This window comes from Crotalus tigris, unplaced genomic scaffold, assembly GCF_016545835.1.
Source record: "Crotalus tigris isolate CLP2741 ecotype Arizona unplaced genomic scaffold, ASM1654583v1 scf7180000017997.644853, whole genome shotgun sequence".
Lineage (NCBI taxonomy): Eukaryota > Metazoa > Chordata > Lepidosauria > Squamata > Viperidae > Crotalus > Crotalus tigris.
Window position 1 is genome coordinate 122,501 of NW_024096763.1, and position 25,528 is coordinate 148,028.

A 25,528-nucleotide genomic window follows, 5' to 3' on the forward strand; every position below is an offset into this window, starting at 1 on the left:
TGATCACGTGACCATGGAGATGCTGCAGTGGGGATTAAGGGTTGTAAGTGACCTTTTAATAATAATAGTAATAATAAAAGTAATAAATAATAACAAGAAGAGGAGGAGGAGGAGGAAGAAGAAGAAGAGGAAGAGGAGGAGGAAGAAGAAGAAGGAGAAGAAGAAGAGGAAGAAGGAGGAGGAGAAGAAGAAGAAGGGGAGGAGGAGGAGGAAGAGGAAGAAGGAGGAGGAGAAGAAAAGAAGAAGAGGAAGAAGGAGAAGAAGAGGAAGAGGAAGGAGGAGGAGAAGAGGAGGAAGAGGAAGAAGGAGAAGGAGGAGGAGGAGAAGGAGGAGAAAGAAGAAGAGGAGGAGAAAGAAGAAGAGGAGGAGGAGGAGAAAGTAGTAGTAGCAGCAGTAGTAGTAGTAGTTGGAAGGGACCTTAGAGGTCATCTAGTCCAACCCTCTGCTCAGCCAGGAAACCCTATGCCATTTTCTCCAGTGCCCTACTAACAAAACGAACTGCCGTGCTTTTCTACCTAAAAAAGCAATCAGACTAGAAGTAGGATTTGTACGTTTCTGTTTCTCACGGAGCTCCTTCTTTCTCTCTTTTCTCATTTCTTTTACGGCCATTTTTTTACATTTGGAATTTCTGAACCGGCAGCCCGGATAAGAGATACGCCTTAGCTGGATCTTCCAGTGGCACCCTTTTCCTCTGGAACCTGGCCACGGGGAAGCTGGAAATGAGCCTGGCGGGAGTCCACCGGTGAGGAATTATTTTTTCCCCTCGGATGGGTCAACTTAAGAGGAAGCTGCGGAGGTTTGGAGTTCAAATCTCGCTCCTGGGGGGGGAGGGGTAATCAAAAAACATGCAGGACCCATCAATGGAATCCTTTGTCTGCTCTCCTCCACGGTTCTTTCCAAGCCTGTTATTTGTGTTATGATTTCACAGGAAGAGCAGTGGAGACATCTGTAAGGGAAGATTTAAGTTGCCTTTTGCCTGGGGTGGAGATTGGGTGGCCAAGGGTCCCTTCCCAAGGGAGGACCCCACGAGCACATCGTCCACACCCTGCCGTTAATCACTGTTACACAACCGGGGGTTGGACTAGAAGGCCTCCGAGGTCCCTTCCAGCTGTGTTCCGATTGAAATGTGAAGCTCAGCCAGGGTCTTGCTTATGACAGCCTAGAGCAGGGGTAGGCCATCTTGGTTTTTTTATGACTCGTGGACTTCAACTCCCAGAATTCCTGAATCAGCCATGCTGAGGGAAGGGAGAGGTTCCCAAGCTGAGCCATGCTGGCTCAGGAATTCTGGGAGTTGAAGTCCACGAGTCATGAAGGGGCCATAGTTCCCCCATGCTGGCTGAGGAATTCTGGGAGTTGAATTCCACGAGTCATGAGGGGGCCATAGTTCCCCCATGCTGGCTGAGGAATTCTGGGAGTTGAAGTCCACGAGTCATGAAGGGGCCATAGTTCCCCCATGCTGGCTGAGGAATTCTGGGAGTTGAAGTCCACGAGTGATGAAGGGGCCACAGTTCCACCATGCTGGCTCAGGAATTCTGGGAGTTGAAGTCCACAGGTCATGAAGGGGCCAAAGTTCCCCCATGCTGGCTCAGGAATTCTGGGAGTTGAAGTCCGCGAGTCATGAAGGGGCCATAGTTCCCCCATGCTGGCTGAGGAATTCTGGGAGTTGAAGTCCACAAGTCATGAAGGAGCCACAGTTCCCCCATGCTGGCTCAGGAATTCTGGGAGTTGAAGTCCACCAGTCATGAAGGGGCCATAGTTCCCCCATACTGGCTGAGGAATTCTGGGAGTTGAAGTCCACGAGTCATGAAGGGGCTATAGTTCCCCCATGCTGGCTGAGGAATTCTGGGAGTTGGAGTCCACGAGTCATGAAGGGGCCATAGTTCCCCGATGCTGGCTGAGGAATTCTGGGAGTTGAAGTCCATGAGTCATGAAGGGGCCCTAGTTCCCCCATGCTGGCTCAGGAATTCTGGGAGTCGAAGTCCACGAGTCATGAAGGGGCCATAGTTCCCCATGCTGGATTCTGGGAGTTGAAGTCCACCAGTCATAAAAGAACCAAGGTTGCCTACCCCTGGCCTAGAGAGTAATGCAATGGCCTCGCCTGGACTGAAATCCTGTCTCTCTCTCTCTCACTTTCTCCCCAGGTCCTCCGTGAACGCTGTGGCTTGGGGTCCCTCCGGGGTCCACATAGGAAGTGTGGACAAGAGCCGCAAAGTTGTGTTGTGGAAGTAGCCAAGAAGCAGAAGACATGGCTGCCAGCACCCCTGTCTCTTTCCTAGACTTGCCCATTTGTGCCTTCCGAGGTGGATCCCTGGACGTCCGAATGCGGACAGGCTGGTGGGGCTAAGAAGCTGGTCTTCCTTTGGCCCGAGCGCCCCCGATGTGGGCCTTCTTTCTCGTTATGGGGGTCAAGGAGGCAGATGGGGAGCCGGGAAAGTTGGGGCAAGACCCCTCCCTCAATTCTCAATAGGCATGCAAAGAAAGTTTCCTTACATTGCCGAGTGACCGATCGGTTAGCAACAACCCTTCGCGGTAGGCCGCAGGTGACAAAGCCTCCTGGAACTCAGCTGGATGACTAGAAGGGGTTCTACGGGGGGGGGGTGTCCTCGACTTACCACCACATTTCTGTGGCTAAGCGAGACATTTGTCTGAAAGGGTATATAGGCTTTCCTGCCTGAGCAGGGGGGTTGGACTAGATGACCTCCAAGGTCCCTTCCAACTTTTATTATTATTATTATTATTCTTTGTGAAGCGAGTTTAGACCCATTTTACCCCCTTTCTCCCTGCCGTTGTTCAATGGCTGCCCTTGTTAAATGAGTCACACGGTCGTTAAGTGACTTTGCTTGTCGGAAAGTCGCAAATGGGGACACCGTGACCGACCCCCCCCCCCAAGGTGCCGCGACTGTCATAAGTAGGAGTCAGTTGCCAAGCGTCTGAATTTTGATCACGTGACCATGGGGGCAGCCGCAATGGTTGTAAGTGTGAAAAACTGGTCCTAAGTCCCTTTTTTTCAGCACCGTTGTAACTTCGAACCGTCACTAAATGAAACTGCCGCATCGTTCTGTACAGAATTACGGGAATGATAGGATTGGAAGGGACCTTGGAGGTCCTCTAGTCTAGTCCAAATCACCCACCCCTCCCCGGATCGTGTGTGTCATTTTAACAGCTGCTGTGATTCAGTGAAGAACCGTGGCCCAAAAAAGAAAAAAGGTTGTAAAATCGGATGCAACCCGCTGAACGACCGTCTCGCTTTGCAATGGAAATTCTGGTCGTAATTCAAGGATGACCTAGAAGTGGCTGAACTGTGCAGAAAGAGGAAGCGGTAGCGGGACAACAGCCCGGTAGCGGGACAACAAAAAAAAAGAATCACACAACAGGCTTTTGTTTTAAACTCCGATTGGACGCTGAGGGCAGACGATTATAGGGGGGGACCAGAGTTCCCCCCCCCCCTCAGTGAGATCACGAAAGTAAGCCCGGCTTTCCTGCATTCCTTGCAACTCTGCAGAAGATTCTGGAATTGCAAAATCTGCCTGGCAATGTTGCAAGGGAACCAGCTTTTTTTTTTCCCCCTTTCTTTGCGTCGCACAGTCTGGGAAGGAGGTCTTGGAGGTCTTCTAGTCCAGCCCCCTTTTTGAGCAGGAGATTCTATTTCCAGTGGTGCTTTTTCTAAGCCACGATATAAAAAAAAACCATGTTGAGACTCTGGAAAGAGCGCCAAGGAAAGCAACAAGGATGATCGGGGGGACCGGAAGCTAAATCGTATGAAGAACGGTTGCAGGAATTGGGGATGTCTAGTTTAATGAAGAGAAGGACGAATGGGGGACAGGATAGCAGTCTTCCAGTATCTCGGGCTGCCCCAAAGAAGAGGCAGTCAAGCTATTCTCCGAAGCATCAGAATAGAATGAAGAGATGGAATAGAGTAGAATAGAATAGAACAGAACAGAACAGAATAGAATAGAATAGAAAATATGGAATAGAATGGAAAATATAGAATAGAATAGAATATATGAGGATGGTGATGGGAATAGAAAAGAATAGAAAATATGGAATAGGATAGAAATAGGATAGAATAGAAAATATGGAATAGGATAGAAATAGGATAGAATAGAAAATATGGAATAGGATAGAATAGAATAGAAAATATGGAATAGAATAGAAAATATGGAATAGGATAGAAATAGAATAGAATAGAAAATATGGAATAGGATAGGATAGAATAGAATAGAATATATGAGGATGGTGATGGGAATAGAATAGAATAACAGAATTGGAAGGGACCTTGGAGGTCATCTAGTCCAACCCCCTGCTCAAGCAGGAGACCCTATACTATTCCAGGCAAATGGTTGTCCAAACTATTCTTTAAAAACCTCCAGTGATGGAGCACCCACAACTTCTGAAGGCAAAATTCTTTCCACTGATTGATTGTTCTCCCTGTCAGGAAATTGCTCCTTAATTCCACGTTGCTTCTCTCCTTGTTTCGTTTCCGTCCGTTGCTGCTTCTGCCTTCAGGTGCTTTGGAGACTAGGTCGACCCCTCCCCCCCCGGTCTCCTTTGGGGCAGCCCCTCAAATATTAGAAGATGCTATTGTTGTCACCCCTGGTCCTTCTTTTCGTTAAACTAGCCATGCCCAGTTCTTGCGACCGTTCTTCAATCTGAACTATGACATTTCCTGAGAGAGAGAACCATTAACCAGTGGAACGACTTGCCACCAGAAGTTGTGGGTGCTCCATCCCTGGAGGTTTTCAAGAAGAGACTAGACAGCCATTTGTCTGACGTTGCATAGAGTTTCCTGCCTGAGCAGGGGGTTGGACTAGAAGACCTCCAAGGTCCCTTCCTGTTCTGTTATCCTATTATTCATCTCCACAGGGCCCAGATGCTTAACAGTCTTCTTCTTTTCATCAGCTACGAAACGTTGTAAAGAGCTGAGTAGAACATGCAAAAAAAGTTTTCTGCAAATCTGCTCGGAAGGAAGAATGAATCACAGCACATCAACAGAAGGAAGATACAGTTTTTGCGCATCACACACCCCTGGCGTTGTGGGTCCAGCTCTCGGCACTTAAAGTGCTCCTTAGGCATTACTTCACACCTCTTAACACCAAACAGCCCTCGCAAAGGGTGTGGAGCTGGCTGACTGCTCCTCTCTAATCTAATACATTTTCCTCCTGGGGGGGGACAGATGGGGGGGCTGCCCCACTTTAGCAGTTGGCTGAGTGTCATGAGCTGGCTCAGCTTTGATCTGGAATCTCCGATGCCAAATTGCGCAGCAAAAAATGTGCGTTTTTTCCCCCTCCTTGCTTTGCTGGAGGTGAAAAACATTGGCAAATCCGTTCACGGCAGGCTGAGCAAGCGTGGGATCCCACAGCCGCACCCTGCAGAGAAGGCCAGTTGTATACGGGCAGTCCCCCGATTCATTTAACGACCGGACATTGCAACAGCGCTGGGGGGGGGAAAGCGACTTAGGACCCATGTTTCACACAGGGCAACTGATTCATAGTTACGGCGGTCGCAGCGTCCCCGGGGGGGCTCACGGGATCCCCTTCTGAGCGGGGAAGCAGGATTCACTTAACAAGCATGTTACTAGCTTGGTGACTGCATTTTACGGTCGTAAAATGGGGCCATGCTCACTTAATGAGCCGTGATGGCACAGTGGTTAGAATGCAGTACTGCAGGCTGACTCTGCCCACTGCCAGGAGTTCGATCCTGACCGGCTGAAGGTTGACTCAGCCTTCCGTCCTCGAAGTTGGTAAAAGGAGGACCCAGATTGTTGGGGGGTGATAGGCTGACCTTTGTAAACCGCTTAGAGAAGGATGCAAAGCAATGTGAAGCGGTATATAACTCTAAGGGTTATTGCTATTGACAACTCTTGCTTAGCAACAAATTTCGGACTCCGTAACGGTCATAAGTTGAGGACTCCCCAATTCCAGCCACCGTTCCTTATATGTTTTAGCCTCCAGTCCCCTGATCATCTTCGCTGCTCTTCTCTGCACTCCTTCCAGAGTCTCAACATTTGCACATATTTAGTCTTCACATAAATGGGGGATGTGGGAGTTACTGTTTTTATTGTTGTACATTGGGTTTTCTAATTTTTTTGTAAGCGGCCCAGAGCCACTGAGAGTGAGTGGGGGCAGCCGTATAAATTTAATAAATATGCAAACAAATAAATTAAAAATGTAGTGGGCTTGTATCTTACAACAGAGGACTTCGACCCTGCCAGCGTGAGTATCTTTGTAGTAAGTGCAGGCTACATTTGGTTAGGTCTGCCAAGGAGGAACGTCTAACGGAGCTTCTCGGAAGCAAGAATGACTATTCCTGTATCATCTTAATAACAAGAGTTGGAAGGGACCTTGGAGGTCTTCTAGTCCAACCCCCTACTCAAGCAGGAAACACTAGATCAGGGGTAGGCAACCTTGGCCCCCTCATGACTTGCGGACTTCAACTCCCAGAATTCCTGAGCCAGCATGGAGGAACTATGGCCCCTTCATGACTCATGGACTTCAACTCCCAGAATTCCTGAGCCAGCATGAGGGAACTATGGCCCCTTCATGATTCGCGGACTTCAACTCCCAGAATTCCTGAGCCAGCATGGGGGAACTGTGGCCCCTTCATGACTTCTGGACCAACTCCCAGAATTCCTGAGCCAGCATGGGGGAACTATGGCCCCTTCATGACTTGTGGACTTCAACTCCCAGAATTCCTCAGCCAACATGGCTCAGCTTGGAAACTTTCCCTTTCCCCTCAGCATGGCTGGCTGAGGAATTCTGGGAGTTGAAGTTCACAAATCATAGAAGAGCCAAGGTTGCCTAGCCCTGCCCTAGACCATTTCAGACAAATAGTTGTCTAGTCTCTTCTTTAAAACTTCCAGTGTTGAAGCACCCACAACCTCTGGAGGCAAGTCGCATAATGTCGGGTGCCCCAGGACTAGGCCCGAGAGGCTTGCAAGGCCTCAACAGAAGAGGCAGAAGACAGCTGGTGACTCTGCATTTATGGACTCTAGAGGAATGCATGTTTAAAGGTTAGACTGAGACCAGGAAGCTCTGGGTTCAAGTGTTTCGCTTGCCCCAACGCACATGACCAAGAAGGCAAAGCTTGGGTCGTGTGATTGGGTTGTCTTCTTCATTCTTTGGACCCCCCCCCCCCCACAGATGCCTCCTGAAGCGACAGGGTTAGATTGCAACACAGCAATGAAATGTAACAAACCAACATGCTGACTTGTAAACAAAAAGCAACCAGGATTAAACAGGAAGCCCCCCTGAACCCATTTGCTATTACAAACACACCCTATCCCAGGTCAGTTCCTCTTAATGGCGATTAATGTGTTTGTGGCTTTGCAGAATCTTCAGCCCTGGGTTAGAACAACGCACATCCATCCGTGAAATTGGAATGTGCCCCCTTCACACACCCCAAACCATCCCACCAAACGTTGAGGACATCTCCAATCACCAGAATATTCCCCACCCCCCACATGCAAAGTGGGTCTGAGTCGTGAACGGTTGAGCTTTAAGACCCATGTATCTCAACCTTGGCAATTGGTAGGTGGGCTTCGACCCCGAGAATTCCCCACCCAGCAAAAGGTTTGTGGAACGGAGGTAGAGGAGGACTATGTGGGGGTCCTTGGTGCTCTCTGAGCTTGGTGGTTCTCTTGCAGACGTTTCATGACCCAACTAGGGAACGTCATCAGGGCTAGAAGGGAGGAGGAGAAGGAGGAGGAAGAGGAGGAGGAGGAAGGAAGGAAGGAAGGAAGGAAGGAAGGAAGGAAGGAAGGATGGATGGATGGATGGATGGATGGATGGACGGACAGATTGTGGGGTCCTTGGTGCTCTCTGAGCTTGGTTCTCTTGCAGACGTTTCATGACCCAACTAGGGAACATCATCAGGGCTAGGAGGAAGGAAGGAAGGAAGGAAGGAAGGAAGGAAGGAAGGAAGGAAGGAAGGAAGGAAGGAAGGAAGGAAGGAAGGAAGGAAGGAAGGATGGATGGATGGACGGACAGATTGTGGGGTCCTTGGTGCTCTCTGAGCTTGGTTCTCTTGCAGACGTTTCATGACCCAACTAGGGAACGTCATCAGGGCTAGAAGGGAGGAGGAGGAGGAGGGAGGAAGGAAGGAAGGAAGGAAGGAAGGAAGGAAGGAAGGAAGGAAGGACAGACTGTGGGGTCCTTGATGCCCTCTGAGCTGGGTGGTTTTCTTGCAGACGTTTCATGACTCAACTAGGGAACATCATCAGGGCTAGAAGGGAGGAGGATAAGGAAGGAAGGAAGGAAGGAAGGAAGGAAGGAAGGAAGGAAGGAAGGACAGACTGTGGGTTCCTTGGTGCTCTCTGAGCTGGGTTGTTTTCTTGCAGACGTTTCATGACCCAAGTAGGTAACATCATCAGTGCTCGAAGGGAGGAGGAGGAGGAGGAGGAAGGACTGTGGGGTCCTTGGTGCTTTCTGAGCTTGGTGGTTTTCTTGCACATGTTTCATGACCCAACTCGGTAACCTCATCAGTGGCAGAAGGAAGTGGAGTTTTGCTCTCTCCTTAACAAATCCAGCTAGGGCATTCTGGGAGTTGAAGCCCACCCCTCGTCAGGTTGCAAAACTTGCATGGAAAGACACTGTTCCAAATGCCCCTGTATGCTTTGCTGAGACACCCCAGCCTGGGCCAGCCACCCTTGGTCCCCCTCCGAATGGCCATTGCGCCTTGCCGGAGATGCCACCAGCTGAGCCTGGAAGTGGCTGAGATGTTCTGCAGAGATGCTTGCAGGATGAGGACCCAGGAGGGCCTGCTTTGAGGTGTGGTTTCTCCCAATCAGTGGAGGGTTCTTTAAAAAGGGTCAAGGGGGGGAATTGTGGCTTGTGGTTTCCCTTGAGGCCTTTGGAGCAGGTAAGTGCCGGGTGGGGCGGGGAGTTAATCTGGTTCACGGGGGTCCCCCCCCTTACCCCCCACCCCATCCCAAAGGCTGGGTTTGACTCGGGCGAAAGCAGCTTTGTGATTTACGGAAAAATTAAAAAAAATGAGCAGGACCCCCACCCCGCAGTAGTCGGTTTCCCAGCTTTTTTTGTTAAACCTTAATTGCATTTGGAATAAGTTCTATTAAAATCATATTAAAAGTGCAGCTCGCCAAAGCATTTTGCCTCTTGATGCGTGAATGTGTTAATGCGGAAAGAGGCTTCCAGAATTTCTGTTTTTGATAGTTCTGTTTCCCCTTTTTTTTAAAGAGGTTTTTTTTCCCTTAGGTCTGTTTGTGTGTCTCTGTGAGTGTGTGTCTCTGTGTTGCTGTTTTTGTATGTCTGTGTGTGTGTCTCTCTCTCTCTCTCTCTGTGCCTGTGTCTGTGTATTTCTGTGTCTCTGTGTGTTTATATGTCTGTGTATTTAGGTCTGTCTCTGTGTGTCTTTGTGTATGTATCTGTGTCTCTGTCTCTATGTCTTGGGTGTCTGTGTGTTTCTGTGTACGTATGTCTGTGATGCTGTGTGTTTTTGTGTCTGTGTGCATGTCTATGTGCCTGTAAATAATAATAATAATAATAATAATAATAATAATAATAATAATAATAATAATAATAATAATAATGTCCTGGGTAAGGACTCGATAGGTAGACAAAATGCCAAATCCAGTCTGAACATCTGGCTGACTGTGCGATGATCAATAATGATGATGATAATCATCATCATTATCATTATTATTATTATCAAGTTGGAAGGGACCTTGGAGATCATCTAGTCCAACCCCCTGCTCAGGCAGGAAACCCTATACCATTTCAGACAAATGGCTGTCCAGTCTCTTTTTAAAAACTTCCAGTGTTGGAACATTCACAGCTTCTGGAGGCAGGTGGTTCCACTGGTTAATTGTTCCAACTGTCAGGAAGTTTCTCCTTAGTTCTAGGTTGCTTCTCTCCTTGATGAGTTTCCATCCGTTGCTTCTTGTCCTGCCTTCAGGCGCTTTGGAAAATAGTATATCCGTGTGTATTTGTGTGTCTCTGTGTCTCTGTGTGTCTTTGTCTGTCTGTGTGTGTCTTTGTGTGTCTGTGTGTCTGTATCTGTGTCTAGGGCAGCGGTTCTCAACCTGTGGGTCGGGACCCCATTTGGGGTCGAACGACCATTTCACGGGGGTCACCAAACAACGCAGCCTGCCATTTTTTCCCCCTTTTCCTTAGCTGTGCTACTCCCTTTTATTCTATTGGCTTTCAAAAGCCAATAGGAATTGTCCAGACTATCTCTGCCCTGCTGAGCCCACCAAAAGTCCCATTCTGCAAATGGTGCTGCACCAGTTGACTAGTCCTCGACTTACGACCGGTCGAGTAGTCCTCGACTTACGACCGGTTGGGGGTCGCGGCATTAAAAAGGTTGAGAACCACTGGTCTAGAGGACCACCAAGCTCCGTTCCAGCTCTGTTACTCTCTTATGTCTCTTTCTCTTTAGGAAGACGCTCCGGAAAGTTCTCAACAGTGTCCATCTGTCCCTGCTTCAGTGCAAAGCGGTTGAGTTGGGTGGACCAGATCAAGACCATGTGGCAGGACGATTATTTGGACAGCTTGGACCCTGACTCGGGGCCTCTGGATGAGATGGGCCTGTCGACTCAGTTTTTAAAAGTCTCCTTGGCCTTCAACGACACGGAGAAATGGGACCACTCCTTTGCGGCCAGCGTCATCGCCAGCGTCCCCACCATGCTGGAGATCCTGGAGGACACCGGGTTTTTCTTCCTCTTGGGCAAATTGTCCACCCTTCTGAAGGGGCTCAAAGCCGCTGGTCTCCTCTCGGATGTGTGGAAGGCTCCCGAAGGTGCAGCTCTGCAGAGCCTGGCTCCCATCTTCAGGTTGCTGGTCCAGCTTACGCCGAGGAAGATCTACCATAGCTTCTGGTGCCTCCGAGACTTCCTGGAGGACGCGGACGAAGAGGATTTTGAGGGGCCGGACTGCCTGAGATATCTGACTGGCGTCCAGCAAGGCTTGGAGGACCTGGAGCCGCAGAAGACTCTGGATTGCTTGGCGGACCTCCATGATTTCCTCCTCTTCCAGTATCCGTATCTGATGTGGTTAGCTTCTCATCCCGAAGTTCAAGAGAAGGTGGGCGACCTGAATCTCTTTCCGACGTTGATGATAGCCCGGAAGGTCTTGGGGTTCGGCATGGAGTATTTCCACGACTGTCTGGTCGATCTGCAGGAGGTTCTGGAAGATCTTAACGAGGTGGAAGCCGTGGTCCACACTCCTGATGACTTGGACATGTTCTAGATCTCCGGGAAAAGACCAGCTTTAAGGGCAGGCCCCTTATCGCTCACCATCGCGTACAAAATTTTAATGCTCCCATCTTCCGGGCCTCTGAAGGAACCACCCACCCTTACAACATCGCCCCCAACCGCACGCTAGGTTAATTAATTGTAATTAAATTGATTAATCTACTGGCACCCTACAGGCAAACGTCAACGGAAAGCGAATTCTGCATTTCTCTGCTGACTCTTCATACCATCTGCAGCCTGTTTTTAATCGGGAGTTTAAATGCCTGGGTCATTTCTCCTCGGATCAAACTAGCGTTTCAATAAAAAAAATGGAGCTCCTAATAAAATTGTGTCCGGTGTGTCATTTTAGGATCAAACTCACAGAGAGCCTGTGACCCACAACAGTTCACTTAGTGAACCTATTTGAGGTTAACAACGGCGCAGGCAAAAAAGCGACTGATGGACATTTTTCACACTTGCAACCTTTGCAGCCTCCCCCCCCCCAGGGTCACGTGATTTACATTTGGAGGCTTGGCAACTGACTCGTACTTATGACAGTTGCAATTAATCATGTCCTCCCTGTTTGCAAACTTCCAACACGCCAAGTCAAGGGGGGGGAGCTGAGTTCGCTTAAAAACCATGTGTGCCTAGCTTCACAACTGCCATGGTTCACTTAACGGCGCTGGCAAGAAACATAAAGCAGAGCAAAACTCACTTAACAAATGTCTCACTGAACAACAGAAATTTTTGGGCTCGGTTGTGGTCGTAAGTCGAGGATTCCCTGTATTTATGACTGCTGAGCTGTCCCAGGGTCACACAATCCAATTTTGTGACCTTCTGACACGCAAAGTCAATGGGTGTGTGTGTGAGTGTGTGTGTGCCAGATTCACTTAACGACCATCCTCACTTAACTGCAGTGATTCACTTAACGGCTGTGGCAGGGATGGTCGTAAAATGGGCCAAAAGTCATTTAACAAATGTCTCACTCCAGCCACATCAATTTGGGGCTCCATCGTCGTAAGCCGAGGACTAAGCTAGTATTTGGGGGAGTAAATGATGGTTCACATTGTGGAATCGTCAAGGAGGGGGGATAGAATTTCAAAGTACAGGTAGTCCTCGCCCTACGACCACGACTGAGCCTAAAGCTTCTGTCGCTAAGCAAGACAGTGGAGCAAGCTTTGCCTCATTTTACGACCTTCCTCTCTGCCCATCGTTAAGCAAGTTGCCGCAATTCACTTTGTCACGGTCATTCAGCGAATCCAGCTCCCCCCCCCGTTGACTTTGCTTGTCGGGAGGTCACAAAAGGAGGACCACGGCAACCCATCGTAAATATGAATCGGTTGCCAGGACGCTGAATTTTGATCACGGGACCCCAGGGAGGTTGCAACGATCTGAAGGGTGAAAAAAAAAAAACGATCTTAAGTTACTTTTCCCAACGGGGATGTCGCTTTGGATGGTCGCTAAACGAACCGTTGTAAGTCAAGGACTTCCTGTAATTGTGGAGCAAGGTGAAAATTCCGCCACTTTAAAAAAAGGGTGGGAGAGAGAGAGAGAGATGCTTTCTCCCCCCATTCGATTTTAAATTTATTTGGGGTCTGCCCAGAGAGGAAAAAGGAAGCGCTGAATCTAAAGGTGCGCCCGAGGCCACGGCCTGGTGGTTTCGTGGTATCATCCATGGCTCTTTCGTGGTCCGCTGTGCGGATGTGGCAAGTACCACAATCCGGGATGTTTTCCATCTTCCCAAAGTAGCCAGCAATCCTGGGATTCCGTCCAAATCTTAAGTCAGACCCGGCCTTCTCATCGAAGGCAAAATAAAAGACCCAGCCATTGTACAGGCCATCCTCGGCTTACGACGGAGTGTTTAGTGACCATTTGAAGGTAGATCAGAGCTCCCAAGGTACACAGGTAGTCCTTTACTTACGACCACAACGGAGCCCAATTTTCCTTTTGCTAAGAGATTTTTAAGAAGAGACTGGACAGTCACTTGTCTGAGGTGGTATGGGTTCTCCTGCTTGAGCAGGGGGCTGGACTAGAAGACCTCCAAGATCCCTTCCAGCTCCTATTCTATTCTATTCTATTCTATTCTATTCTATTCTATTCTTTATTCAATTCTATTCGATTCTATTCTAATTCTACTCTATTCTATTCATTTTCTATATCCATTCCATTCCATTCCATTCTATTCTGTAATTCTATTCTATTCTATTCTATTCTATTCTATTCTATTCTATTCTATTCCATTCTATTCTATATTCTATTCTTTATTCTATTCTATTCTAATTCTATTCTATTTCATTCCATTCTCTTCATTCTCTTTATTCTATTCTATTCTATTCTATTCTTTATTCTGTTCTATTATTCTTATTCTATTCTATTCTTTATTCTATTCCATTCTATTCTAATTCTACTCTATTCTATTCATTTTCTATATCCATTCCATTCCATTCTATTCTGTAATTCTATTCTATTCTTTATTCTATTCCATTCTATTCTATTCTATTCTTTATTCTATTCTATTCTAATTCTAATTCTATTCTATTCTATTTCATTCCATTCTCTTCATTCTCTTCTCTATTCTTTATTCTGTTCTATTATTCTTACTCTATTCTATGCTTTATTCTATTCTATTCTTATTCTTATTATTCCAATCCATTCCATTCCATTCCATATTTTCTATTCTATTCTAGAGACATTTTTTTTTAAAGTGAGTTTTGCTCCATTTTTTCTTGCCACCATTATTAAGTGAATCGCTGCCATTCTCCAGTTAGTGACCTGGTTGTTAAGTGAAGCCAATTTCCCCACTGTTTTTGCTTTTCAGGTCCCAGAAGGGGATCATGTGACCTGGGGGGGGGGCACTGCAACAGTCATAAACACGAGTCAGTCGCCCAGAGTCTTGATTTTTGGATATCTTTTTTTAAAATCAAAGATATCCAGGAAGATTCTTCTCCCATTTGCCTGTGAGGGGCCTTGGCAGGCTGGCCTTGTCTGAGCTCTCCCAACCCACTCCCCGGATGGGGGACCAACAGGCGATTCCAGGATTAGGAAAGTCTTGTTGAGGCCTTGGCAGGGTGATCCCCGGGCACCCGTTGCCTTTGAGAGCATCTTCCAGCTGCTGAACGAAGACAAGGGATAGGTGCCCGGCCTTTTGAGGAGGGTCAATCAATGGATTTTCAAGCTGCATGTCTGAATGAGCAGCAGAGAAGAAGCCAGAGCAGGAAAAAGCCTCTTGGGTTTGGCCCTTCTTGAGTCTGGTTCGAACACAGCACACAGACCCAAGATGGGGTGATTTGCTTTCTCCTAGCCCTGTCCTGCAGTTCCCAACAGGAAGAGCCTCGACTTTGCCATCTCCCATCTGTAAAATGGGTTGATAACTAGCTTCCCTCTAGGACAGCCTCCAGGGCAGTTTCCTTTGCAGCCCAGTGAGACTATCTAGCTAGCAGGACTCCTCGACCGGGACTATCCCTGGCTTGCCTCAACGGGCCCAACTTCCAAAGTCCCGGATTGCACGCAAGGCACGACTCAGGGTCGTGAGAATGCAGCCAGGTCACGGGGGATGGGGAAGGACACGCAAGGCAGGTAGGGAGGAAGAAGCGAATTGTCTCCGGTGAAAAGCGGAGATCGCCTCGCTTTATTACGGGAGGGAGGGAGGGAGGGACGCCGCCTTCCCAGGGCTTGGGGGGTCGTGAGAACGCCGCCTCCCTTCCCCTCTCCCTCTCGCGTGCATGAGCCCCTCCCTCCCCGGTTAGAGCCCCGTTTAGTAAGCAGGCGGGCGCCCCCCCCCACCTCACCCCACCCGTTCGCTCCCTCCCCTCCTGCCGGACACGTGATGCAGGGGCGGCAGCCTGGCGCGGTGTGAACGCGGCTCCCCACGCGTGCCGGGGAGGGGTTGCTGCTCTCTCGGGCGTGACGCGGCGGCTGGAGGAGGAGGAAGAGGAGGAGAAGGAGAAGAAAAAGGAGGAGGAGGAGAAAAAGGAGGAGGAGAAAAGGGAGAAGGAGAAAAAGGAGGAGGAGAAAAAGAAGGAGGAGAAAAGGGAGGAGGAGAAAAAGGAGGAGAAAAGGGAGGAGGAGAAAAAGGAGGAGGAGAAAAGGGAGAAGGAGAAAAAGAAGGAGGAGAAAAGGGAGAAGGAGAAAAAGAAGGAGGAGAAAAGGGAGGAGAAAGCAGCACATCAGCCTCAGCTGCAGCGTCCCGCGCTCTCCGCGGACCGAGCAGCCCGGAGCCCCGTCGGTGTCGGCCGGAGACCCGGGCAGCCTCTCCGGGGGAAGCGGACGGACAGCAGCCGGGAACCATCCGAGCAACCCCGACCTCGCCCGCCTCCTGCGGCCGGGCTTCTCCCCGCTTTTGCCCGGCGTCCGGCTCGGGCCAGGGGCTGCCGCAGCCATGGGCGACAAAGGCACCAGGTCAGTGGGCGCACGGTCGGAGCCTCCGCGCATCTGGACGCGTGTCGGCCCGTTCTGACGGTCTAGGGGAGGGGAAGGGGCGGAGGGGGGCTGCCTTCTGCTCTTCGCTGCCCCGCCGACCCTTCCCTGGGGCGTCCGGGGATGGGGGACGGAGGGTGGGGGGGGGGCGGCTTAATTGGGGAGCACTTGGGTTCCACGGGTTGATGCGTAACGTGGGAAGGGGCTGTGCAGATGCGCGGTCGGGGTAGGGGCTGGCTCTGGGTTGCCTACTACGGCCAAGGCTTTTTTTTTTTTTTTTTGCGGTTGTGTGAATTTCCGCAGTCTCGTGTAGAAGATGGTGCAGCGCCAGTGCTGATTAGAGAAAAGGAGGACGAGGTTGGGGGGCAGGGGGGGAGGGAGGGGGGAGTACCCCCATTTAGAGACTCCCCCCGTTTAGGGAGAAGATTCCCCCCCCCCTTCCCAGCGGTGGCATCTAAACCTGGAATTAATTAATTTATGCCAACGCTGGGAAAAACAATTCAGGGTAGCCAATTCGGCCTAAAATGGGGAGGGGGGTTTCTGATTTCCCCCCCCCCCAGCTAAGAAAATAAAAATTGGGAGACGCTCATCACCCCCTTCCTATCCTTCTGTGCTGTATGTTTCCCCCCCCCCTCCAGCATCTTTTCTTTGTTGCTAAATGGAGCCTCCCCATCCAGAGGCACTTTATCTGAAACTGAGGACTAGCAGCACAGAATAGCAGAGGGAAAAAAAAATTGCAGCTGGAGGGGCTTTCCTGCAAAATTGGTGGACACCCCCTCCCCCATGTTTGGCCCATGCTGTTCAGAAGCCTGGAGGAGGTGGGTGGCTGGGTTGCTTGATCCCACCTCCTTCCCTATCAAGGCTGGTAGGGGATGCTGGGAAGTGTAGTTCTGTAGGGGTGAAGTTCCAGAAAGCTGCTTTTATGGCTGTTTGCTTGATGGTATATTTTTTATTTTTTAATTGATAAAAATGGACTCTTATCTTGCCCTTTTCCTACAACAACATTGCGAGGTAGGCCAGGCTATGGGAGTGGCCAAATGTCTCCGGTCATAATCCACCTTTGTAGGATGCTGTTTAACAGAGATTGATGGTTAATTGGATGTGCTACGCTGAGGCCTGGATTTCTGCAATTCCACAAATCCAGTTTGATAATAGGCTAGTGCAAGTTCTCAATCTTGGCTGTTTTAAGATGGGTGGACTTCAACTCCCAGAATTCCTCAGCCAGCAGGGCTGGCTGGGGAATTCTGGGAGTTGAAGTCCACCCACCTTAAAACAGCCCAGGTTGAAAAACACTGGGCTTAAATGTGTTGTCGTATGAACCTGTGCAAGATCATTGAGAAGATGGAGAGAAACCACATCTGATATATGAAAAATAGAGCTGATTGACCTGGGAAATCGGGGATGTCCCCAAATGACCCAACCAGTTTCCTAGTCCTCATTGTCTATATATATATAACATAACCGTGACCAATTCTTGCATTTTGACTTTAAAAAAAACACACACACACAAAATTAACAACGTGCAAGGTGAGAGTATGCTAAGCCATGGATGGCAGCCTCCTAGAATGGTAGCAAGGAGAAGGGATTCCCTGAGGTCATCTAGTCCAACCCCCGGTTGTTCGAAAGCGATGACAGCAGGGTGTTGTGCGGATGACGCAAATGGGTGTTCTTTTTGGTCACGGTGCGTAGGGATTCTCTTGCCCCCCCTCCTTCCCCACCCAGTGGCTGTCCACCCATATTTTTGTGTGTGTGTGTAGCATCTGGGAAAAAGAATGAGCGAGCTGGGGCTCGGCTGAAAGAGCCGATCCTGCGTTCGAATCCTGACGTTGGAAGGAGTCTCTAGCAAAGGGCTGGAGTTGCAGATGTGTAGCAAGCTTAAATTAGGGGTCCCCAGCAGGATGTACCCCCTCCCCAATAAGTGTTGGCTCTTCAAATGCTAACCCTGACCCGCCTGGGGTGTTAGAAAGCAGAGTCCTCGTTCTCTGGGGGGGCCCTGTGGAGAAAACGGAATTGTTTGGCGCTTTATCTGGATCCAGAGATGAGCTGTGTGTTGTGGGTCCCTAAACACCACAATTCTCCAGCAGGAAACCGGTTCCAACCAAACTTAAGGGACGGCTCTGCTAAGTGGGCCCAGTTAGTGTCCAGGAGAATTTCCTTCCTTCCTTCCCTCCCTCCATTTTTCCTTCCTTTCTTCCCTCCATTTTTCCTTCTTCTCTCCGTTTATCCTTTCTTCCCTTCCTTCTTTCCTTCCCTCAGTCTCCCTTCTCCTTCCCTCCTTCCCTTTATTCCTTCTCCCTCTCCTTTGTGTTCCCTCGTTCCTTGCTCCATCTTCCTTCTTTCCTTCCTTCCTCGCTCTTCCTTCCTTCCCTCCATTTATCCTTTCTTCTTTCCCTCCATTTTTCCTTCTTTCCTTCTCTCCGTTTATCCTTTCTTCCCTCCCTTCTTTCCTTCCCTCAGTCTCCCTTCTCCTTCCCTCCTTCCCTTTATTCCTTCTCCCTCTCCTTTGTGTTCCCTCGTTCCTTGCTCCATCTTCCTTCTTTCCTTCCTTCCTCACTCTTCCTTCCTTCCCTCCGTTTATCCTTTCTTCTTTCCTTCCCCCCTCACCTTCTTTCCTTTCTTTCATTCCTTCCTTCCTGTTTCCTCCCTCCCTTCCTCCATGCTCTTTGTTTTCTTCCTTCCTTCATCCTCTCTTCCTTCCCTCTCCCCTTCCCTCCTTCTTTCCTTTCATTCCTTCTCCCTCCTTCCTTTCCCCCCTCTCCTTCCTCCTTGCTTCCTGTTTCCTTCTCTCCGTTTATCCTTCCTTCCCTCCCGCCTTTCCTTCCTTGTCTCCCCCTCTCCCTTCCTTCCTTCCTTCCTTCCTTCCTCCCTCCCTCTCTCCCTGCTACTTCCTTGCAGTCAAGGCTGAGAAAAAAGCCACTTAAAGTGGGAGGAGGAGGAGGAGCACCTGCTTGCACCCGAAAAGTAGGCCTAGTAGTCAAAGGGGCTGGCCAGAAGAGCTTCTCCTGCTTTTCCCCCTAGTCTGAGGCGGCTTCGGAGACTGGCCAGAGGAGGCCTCCCCTCGCCTGTCGCCCGACTTTGGCTTCCTGAGCCATCATCATGATCCTTTCCTCAGCCCCCGTTTGATGCTCCGGAGTTCGGCCTGCGTTTGGCTTCCATCTGTCTGATTTGGCTGGGAAGAATCCCATTGGATCTGGGTCAGAAATGGGTTTCTCTAAAGGGGCTGCCCATGTGGAGAAGGCTATGCCCCTGGAGATTTGGTTGGGGGAGGGAGGGAGGGAGGGAGGGAGGGAGAAAAGGAAGGAAGGAAGGAAGGAAGGAAGGAAGGAAGGAAGGAAGGAAGGAAAAGAATGGTACAAATGAAGAAAGAAAAATATGAGAGGAAGAGGGAGAAGGAAGGAAGGAAAGGAAGGAAGGAAGGAAGGAAGGAAGGAAAAGAATGGTACAAATGAAGAAAGAAAAATATGAGAGGAGAGGGAGAAGGAAGGAAGGAAAGGAAGGAAGGAAGGAAGGAAGGAAGGAAGGAAGGAAGGAAGGAAGGAAGGAAGGAAGGAAGGAAAAGAATGGTACAAATGAAGAAAGAAAAATATGAGAGGAAGAGGGAGAAGGAAGGAAGGAATGGTACAAAGGGAAAAATAAAAATATGAGAGGAAGAGGGAGTAGGAGGGAAGGAAAGAAAGGAAGATAGAGAAAGGGAGAAACTAAAATATGAGAGGAAGAGGGAGAAGGAAGGAAGGAAAATGGAGAAAGGTACAAAGGAAGAAAGAAAAATATGAGAAAGAGGGAAGAAAGGAAGGAAAGAAGGAAGATTGGAAAGAACCCCTATGGGGGGTTTTTGACTTATAACCATTCATTTAGTTACCTTTTAAAGCTACATTGGCACTGAAAAAAGGGGTTGATGGCCGTTTTTCACACTTACGTCAGTTGCAGCATCCCCGTGGTCACGTGATCAAAATTCAGATACTTGGCAACTGGCATGTACTTATTTCAGCGTCCCGGGGGTCACGTGATCCCCTTTGGTGAACTTCTGACTGGCAACATCAACGGGGAAGTTGAATGCGCTTTAACAACCGTGGGACTAACTTAACATCTGCAGTGATTCACGTAACAACTGCAGCAAGGCAGGTTGTAAAATGGGATGAAACTCACTTAATAACCGTCCCACTAAGCAAAAGAAAGGTTGGGTTCAGCAGTGGTCATAAGTCAAGGACTATCTGTAAAGGCCAGGGGTAGGCAACTTTGGCTCCTTCATGACTCGTGGACTTCAACTCCCAGAATTCCTGAGCCAGCATGGGGGAACTATAGCCCCTTCATGACTCGTGGACTTCAACTCCCAGAATTCCAGAGCCAGCATGGCTCAGCTTGGAAACCTCTCCCTTTCCCCTCAGCATGGCTGGCTCAGGAATTCTGGGAGTTGAAGTCCACCAGTCATAAAAGAGCCAAGGTTGCCTACCAGTATAGGAGGAGAAAAGGGAGCAGGTTGCCAGGAAGACTACAGCCTCCCCATAAAGGCTGAGAGATTGTGAGAAATTGTGACGTTGGCAACAGAGGTCATGCAGAGCAGAAGAGACTTTTCTAGAGAGAGAAAAAAAAACATCCGTTTAATGAACATGAAGAGAGTCAATTGCTTGCAGATGAGAATAAAAAGCTATTCAACTTCTATTTTGATCATCTTCTCCAATAAAAGCTGAGGAATTCTGGGAGTTGAAGTCCACAAGTCATAGAAGGGTCAAGTTTGAAGACCCCTGGTTTAGAGCAGTGTTTCCCATCCTTTTTATGACTGATGGACTTCAACTCCCAGAATTCAATTGCTGGCTGAGGAATTCTGGGAGTTCAAGTCCACAAGTCATAAAAGGGCCCAGTTTGAAGACCCCTGACATAATGTGAGGGGGAAATAATGCTAACTCAGAAAGAGCTAAACTGGTGTTTCTCAACTTCGGCCATTTTAAGAGGTGTGGACTTCAACTCCCAGAATTCCTCAGTCAGCATACCTGGCTGAGGAATTCTGGGAGTTGAAGTCTACAAGTCATAAAAGGGCCCAGTTTGAAGACCCCTGACGTAATGTGAGGGGGAAATAATGCTAACTCAGAAAGAGCTAAACTGGTGTTTCTCAACCTCAGCCATTTTAAGAGGTGTGGACTTCAACTCCCAGAATTCTTCAGCCAGCGTGCCTGGCTGAGGAATTCTGGGAGTTAAAGTCCACACGTCATAAAAGGGCCCAGTTTGAAGACCCCCTGGGCTAGTGTTTCTCAACCTTTGCAGCTTGAAGATGGGTGGACTTCCACTTCAACATGTCTGGCTGGGGAATTCTGGGAGTTGAAGTCCATCCATCTCAAAGCATTTTGGCTGGGGAATTCTGGGAGTTGAAGTCCACCCCTCTTAAAACATTCTGGCTGGGGAATTCTGGAAGTTGAAATCCACCCCTCTTAAAACATTCTGGCTGGGGAATTCTGGGAGTTGAAATCCACCCATGTTCAAGCCGCCAAGGTGGAGAAACACTGCTCTCATTTATTTGCTGTTTGTACAAAAATTCTGGGAATTGAAGTCTACCTACGCTGGCTGGGGAAGTCCATCCATCTCAAAGCATTCTGGCTGGGGAATTCTGGGAGTTGAAGTCTTCCAATGGCTGAAGTTGAGAACCCCTGCATTATACTCTTATTTGGAGCGCAGGAGGAGAGAATAAGCTTCCAACTTGGAGAAGGCCCAAAACCTAGTCAGGAAAACATCTTTAAGATTGAACGAGTTTAAATCTCCAGGACCAGATTGCCACATCCGGAAAAGGGAGGAAAAACTCGGTAATCTGGGAACTGTCTTCTCCTCCGTGAGAAATTGCAGAGAATTGGGGCTCTGCCAGGTGACTGTAGGGCAGGCAAGGTCCCTGTTTTGAAGGAGGCCTAAAAGAAAAACTCAGAGAAGCTACCAGACCGATGGAATCCGACATTAATACCGGGAAAGGTCTAAAATACTAATCATCTCATTTCAGCTCTGAGCTTCAAATGGTTCTCCTTTACATCCAGAGATTGATCTCCAAGCACTTTGCAAACAGGGTGGGAATTAGCCAGAGGTCTGTATAGATTTGTCAAGAAGAATTCTTGCCAGACTAATATTTATCTCGTTTTGTTTTTGTTTTTTTTTGATCCAGTCATTTCCTTAAGAGATCGCAGGCATGCTGGAGACGTGATATATCTTCATTGTAAATATTGCTTTTGACAAATATTGCTTTGGGTGAGTTTAGTAAGAGATGAAGGATTGGCTTCTATTATATTCAGACTAGAGCTGGGACAGGACCTTAGAGGTCTTCTAGCCCAGCCCCCTGCTCAAGCAGGAGAACCTACACCATCTCAGACAAGTGACTGTCCAGTCTCTTCTTAAAAGCCTCCAGGGATGGAGCACCCACAATTTCTGGTGGCAAGCTGTTCCACTGGTTGATTGTCCTCACTGTTAGGAAGTTTCTCCTTAATTCCAGGTTGCTTCTCTCCTTGATGAGTTTCCAACCATTGTTTCTCGTCCTGCCCTCTGGTGTTTTAGTGAATAATTTGACCCCTTCTTCTTTGTGACAGCCCCTCAGATACTGGAACACTGCTGTCATGTGTCCCCTATTTCTTCTTTTCTTTAGACTAGCCAAACCCAAATCCCGCAGCCGTTCTTCGTATGTTTTAGTCTCCAGGCCTTGGATCATCTTAGTTGCTCTTCTCTGAATTTTTTTTTTTTCCAAACTCTCAACATCTTTTTTGTGATACGGTGACCAAAATTGGCTCCAATGTTCCAAGTGTGGCCTGACTAGGGTTTTCTTGTGGACGTTTCATTATCCAGTTAGGGTAACAACATCCGTGCTGGTGAGTGTGGGGTTCTCTTCCTGTTTCTATAGTTTGCTCCTCAGGTGTGGCTGAGGCTTAGTTTTCATCCTGGTCGTTCCTTAAGAAGATAAGATTGCTAGATTGTTTGTCTGGAGTTAATCCCTGCTTATTTTGGTTATAGGCTTGCAGGGCAAGTTACTGTATAGAAACAGGGAGCGAACCCCGTTCCCTTCTAGCATTGATGATGTTCCCTAGTTAGGTCACGAAATGTTAGCAAGGAAACATCCAAGCTCAGAGAACACCAAGGAACCCACAATTTTCCTCCTCCTCCTCCTCCTCCTCCTCCTCTTCCTCTTCCTCTTCCTCCTCCTCCATTCTAGCACTGATGGTGTTTCCTAATAGGGTCAGAAAACATCTGCAAGGAAACAGCCCAGCTCAGAGAGCACCAAGGACTCCACAATCCGTCCTTCCTTCCTTCCTTCCTTCCTTCCTTCCTCCTTCCTTCTTTCCTTCCTTCCTTCCTTCCTTCCTTCCTTCCCTCCTTCCTTCCTTCTTTCTTTCTTTCTTTCTTTCTTTCTTTCTTTCTTTCTTTCTTTCTTTCTTTCTTTCTTCTCCTCCCTTCTAGCACTGATGATGTTCCCTAGTTGGTCATGAAACGTCTGCAAGAGAACCACCCAGCTCAGAGAGCACCAAGGACCCCACAGTTCTTGCCTTCCTTCCTTCCTTCCTTCCTTCCTTCCTTCCTTCCTTCCTTCCTTCCTTCCTTCCTTCCTTCCTTCCTTCCTTCCTCCTCCTCCTCCTCCCCCTTCTAGCACTGATGATGTCCCCTAGTTGGATCATGAAATGTCTGCACGAAAGCTACCAAGCTCAGAGAGCACCAGGAACCCCACAGTCCTCCTCCTTCTCTTCTTCTTCTTCTTCTTCTTCCTCCTCCGCCTCCTCCTCTGGAGACCCCACTCCCTTCTAGCCCTGATGAAGTTCCCTAGTTAGGTCATGAAACGTCTGCAAGAGAACCACCCAGCTCAGAGAGCACCAAGGACCCCACAGTCCTTCCTTCCCTCCCTCCCTCCTTCCTTCCTTCCTTCCTTCCTTCCTTCCTTCCTTCCTTCCTTCCTTCCTTCCTTCCTTCCTTCCTTCCTTCCTTCCTTCCTTCCTTCTCCTCCCTTCTAACACTGATAATGTCACCTAGTTGGGTCACGAAATGTCTGCAAGAAGACCACCCAGCTCAGAGAAGCACCAAGGACCCCTCAGTTCAACCCTGAGCTACCAAGAGTCTCTTAAGACCCTCGGATGCCTCTCATTTTTTTCTCCCTCCGAGTAGAAACCCCCCTTCTCCTTGTTTGCACAGGACCATCCAATCTTCCCCGGGAACTTCCTCCTTTTAGAGATAAATTCCTCTATGCTGGAATTGCAGGAACCTAGACCCCTCCCCTCCAAAGTTCCCCTTCCTTCCTCTTCCTGGAAACCCTCTGCATCTAGGATCAGATCCGTCGTAGGCTTTGCAGGCCGGAGGAAAACCAGGTTTCTGCAAACGGGTCACCTGGCTCGGAAAGCCGGGCCCGGCCTTAGCGCTGCATTTGAAGGGAGGGAATTGCCGAGCATTTAGCAGATCATGTCTGAATCATTGCCCTCCTGGGACAATTATATTACATATGGATCTCTCTCAGCTGACCTCATGAATCCATTTCAGCCTCTTTGCTTTAGGATGCTTTCAGATGCTACAGAAATACAGGATTATTAACGCCGGGCTTTCGTTTTTTCCCCCTTCTGTTTTTTCCTCGCAGCTTTCTGTCAGCTGCAGTCTCAGAAACGGACGTACAGGAAGTCCTTGACTTACAGCAATTCACTTTGTGACTGTTGGAAGTGGCCACAGCGCTGAAAAAAATGACTCGTGACTGTTTTTCACACTTAATGACCGTTGCAGCGCCCCCTGGTGGTCACCTAATAATCAAAATTCCAGACGCTTGGTAACCGACTCGTATTTATGACCGTCGCAGCGTCCCGTGGGGGGGGCAGCGTCAGGTGATCCCCTTTTGCGATCTTCCGACCAGCAAAGCCGGTGGAGGGAAGGCAGATTCAATTAACAACCATGTTGCTAACTTCGGAACTGCGGTGACTCGTTTAATGACGGTGGTGAGGAAGTTTGTTCAAGGGGGCAAAATTCACTTCACGCATGTCCCCCTTAGTGAGAGAAATTTGGGGGTCAGCTGTGGTGGTATGCCGAGGATTATCTGTAGAATAACTGAAGGCAAGTGTGTCTACAGGAACAGGTAGTAGTCCTTGAGTTACGCCTGTAATTGGGGGCAGAATTTCCATCACTAAGCAAGGCAGGTTGTTAAGTGAACCGTTCCAGACAAATGGTTCCAATCTCTTCTTTAAAAGCTCCAGGGATGAAGCGCCTACAACAGCTGGTGGCAAGCTGTTCCACTGGTTAATTGTCCTGTTAGGCAGTTTCTCCTTAGTTCCAGGTTGCTTCTCCCCTTGATGAGTTTCCATCCGTTGCTTCTTGTCCTGCCTTCAGGCGCTTTGGAGAATAGCTTGACTGCCTCTTCTTTGGGGCAGCCCTGAGATATTGGAATAGAATAGAAATAGAAATGTAGAGTAGAGTAGAATAGAATATTGGAATAGAATAGAATAGAATAGAATAGAATAGAATAGAATAGAATAGAATAGAATAGAATAGAATAGAATAGAATAGAATAGAATAGAAAATAAAAGCTGGAAGGGACCTTGGAGGTCTTCTAGTCCAGCCCCCCCCCCACTCAAGCAGGAGAACCTATATACCATCGCAGACAAGTGACTGTCTAGCCTCTTCTTAAAAATCTCCAGTGATGGAGCACCCATAACTTCTGGAGGCTGGTTGTTCCACTGGTTAATTGTTCTGATTGTCAGGAAGTTTCTCCTTAGTTCTAGGTTGCTTCTCTCCTTGATGAGTTTCCATCCGTTGCTTCTTGTCCTGCCTTCGGGCGCTTTGGAGAATAGCTTGACTCCCTCTTCTTTGGGGCAGCCCCTCAGATACTAGAAGTCTGCTATCATGTCCCCCCTCGTCCTTCTCTTCATTAAATTAGGCATACCCCATTCCAGCAACTGTTCCTTGTATGTTTTAGCCTCCAGTCCCCTGATCATCTTTCTT

General features: G+C 48.7%; 3 protein-coding genes across 6 annotated transcripts in view; all 3 read left to right on the plus strand.

The window, feature by feature from the left end:
- ATG16L2 (autophagy related 16 like 2) overlaps positions 1 to 2,459 on the plus strand; it is a 45,214-nt gene extending 42,755 nt beyond the window's left edge. For both annotated transcript variants that reach the window (XM_039346439.1, XM_039346438.1), the window contains 2 exons: positions 641 to 742; positions 2,142 to 2,459. In XM_039346439.1, the coding sequence (XP_039202373.1) occupies positions 641 to 742; positions 2,142 to 2,229 (190 nt within the window). In that variant the 3' untranslated portion in view covers positions 2,230 to 2,459. The remainder of the gene's footprint in view (positions 1 to 640; positions 743 to 2,141) is intronic.
- A 4,335-nt stretch (positions 2,460 to 6,794) lies between these two features.
- Positions 6,795 to 11,518, plus strand: LOC120309317. 2 transcript variants are annotated; one of them, XM_039346431.1, is made up of 2 exons: positions 6,795 to 7,009; positions 10,393 to 11,518. In XM_039346431.1, exons 1-2 carry the CDS (start codon positions 6,898 to 6,900, stop codon positions 11,199 to 11,201), a joined length of 921 nt encoding a protein of 306 aa, XP_039202365.1. In that variant the 5' UTR covers positions 6,795 to 6,897; the 3' UTR covers positions 11,202 to 11,518. The 2 variants fall into 2 exon arrangements, with proteins under 2 accessions (XP_039202365.1, XP_039202366.1); XM_039346432.1 differs by having other exon boundaries at positions 6,870 to 7,526.
- Positions 11,519 to 15,235: 3,717 nt separating this feature from the next.
- Positions 15,236 to 25,528, plus strand: part of ARRB1 (arrestin beta 1) — a 70,665-nt gene continuing 60,372 nt past the window's right edge. For both annotated transcript variants that reach the window (XM_039346440.1, XM_039346441.1), the window contains exon 1: positions 15,236 to 15,583. In XM_039346440.1, coding sequence (XP_039202374.1) covers positions 15,564 to 15,583 — 20 coding nt within the window. In that variant the 5' untranslated portion in view covers positions 15,236 to 15,563. The remainder of the gene's footprint in view (positions 15,584 to 25,528) is intronic.

Excerpts from the sequence above, each read along its gene's own strand:
- LOC120309317 (XM_039346431.1), top strand. The coding sequence starts at position 6,898 with ATGTCGGGTGCCCCAGGACTAGGCCCGAGAGGCTTGCAAGGCCTCAAC. Across the intron at positions 7,010-10,392 it reads AGAGGAATGCATGTTTAAAG|GAAGACGCTCCGGAAAGTTC; the intron begins GTTAGACTGAGA and ends CTTTCTCTTTAG.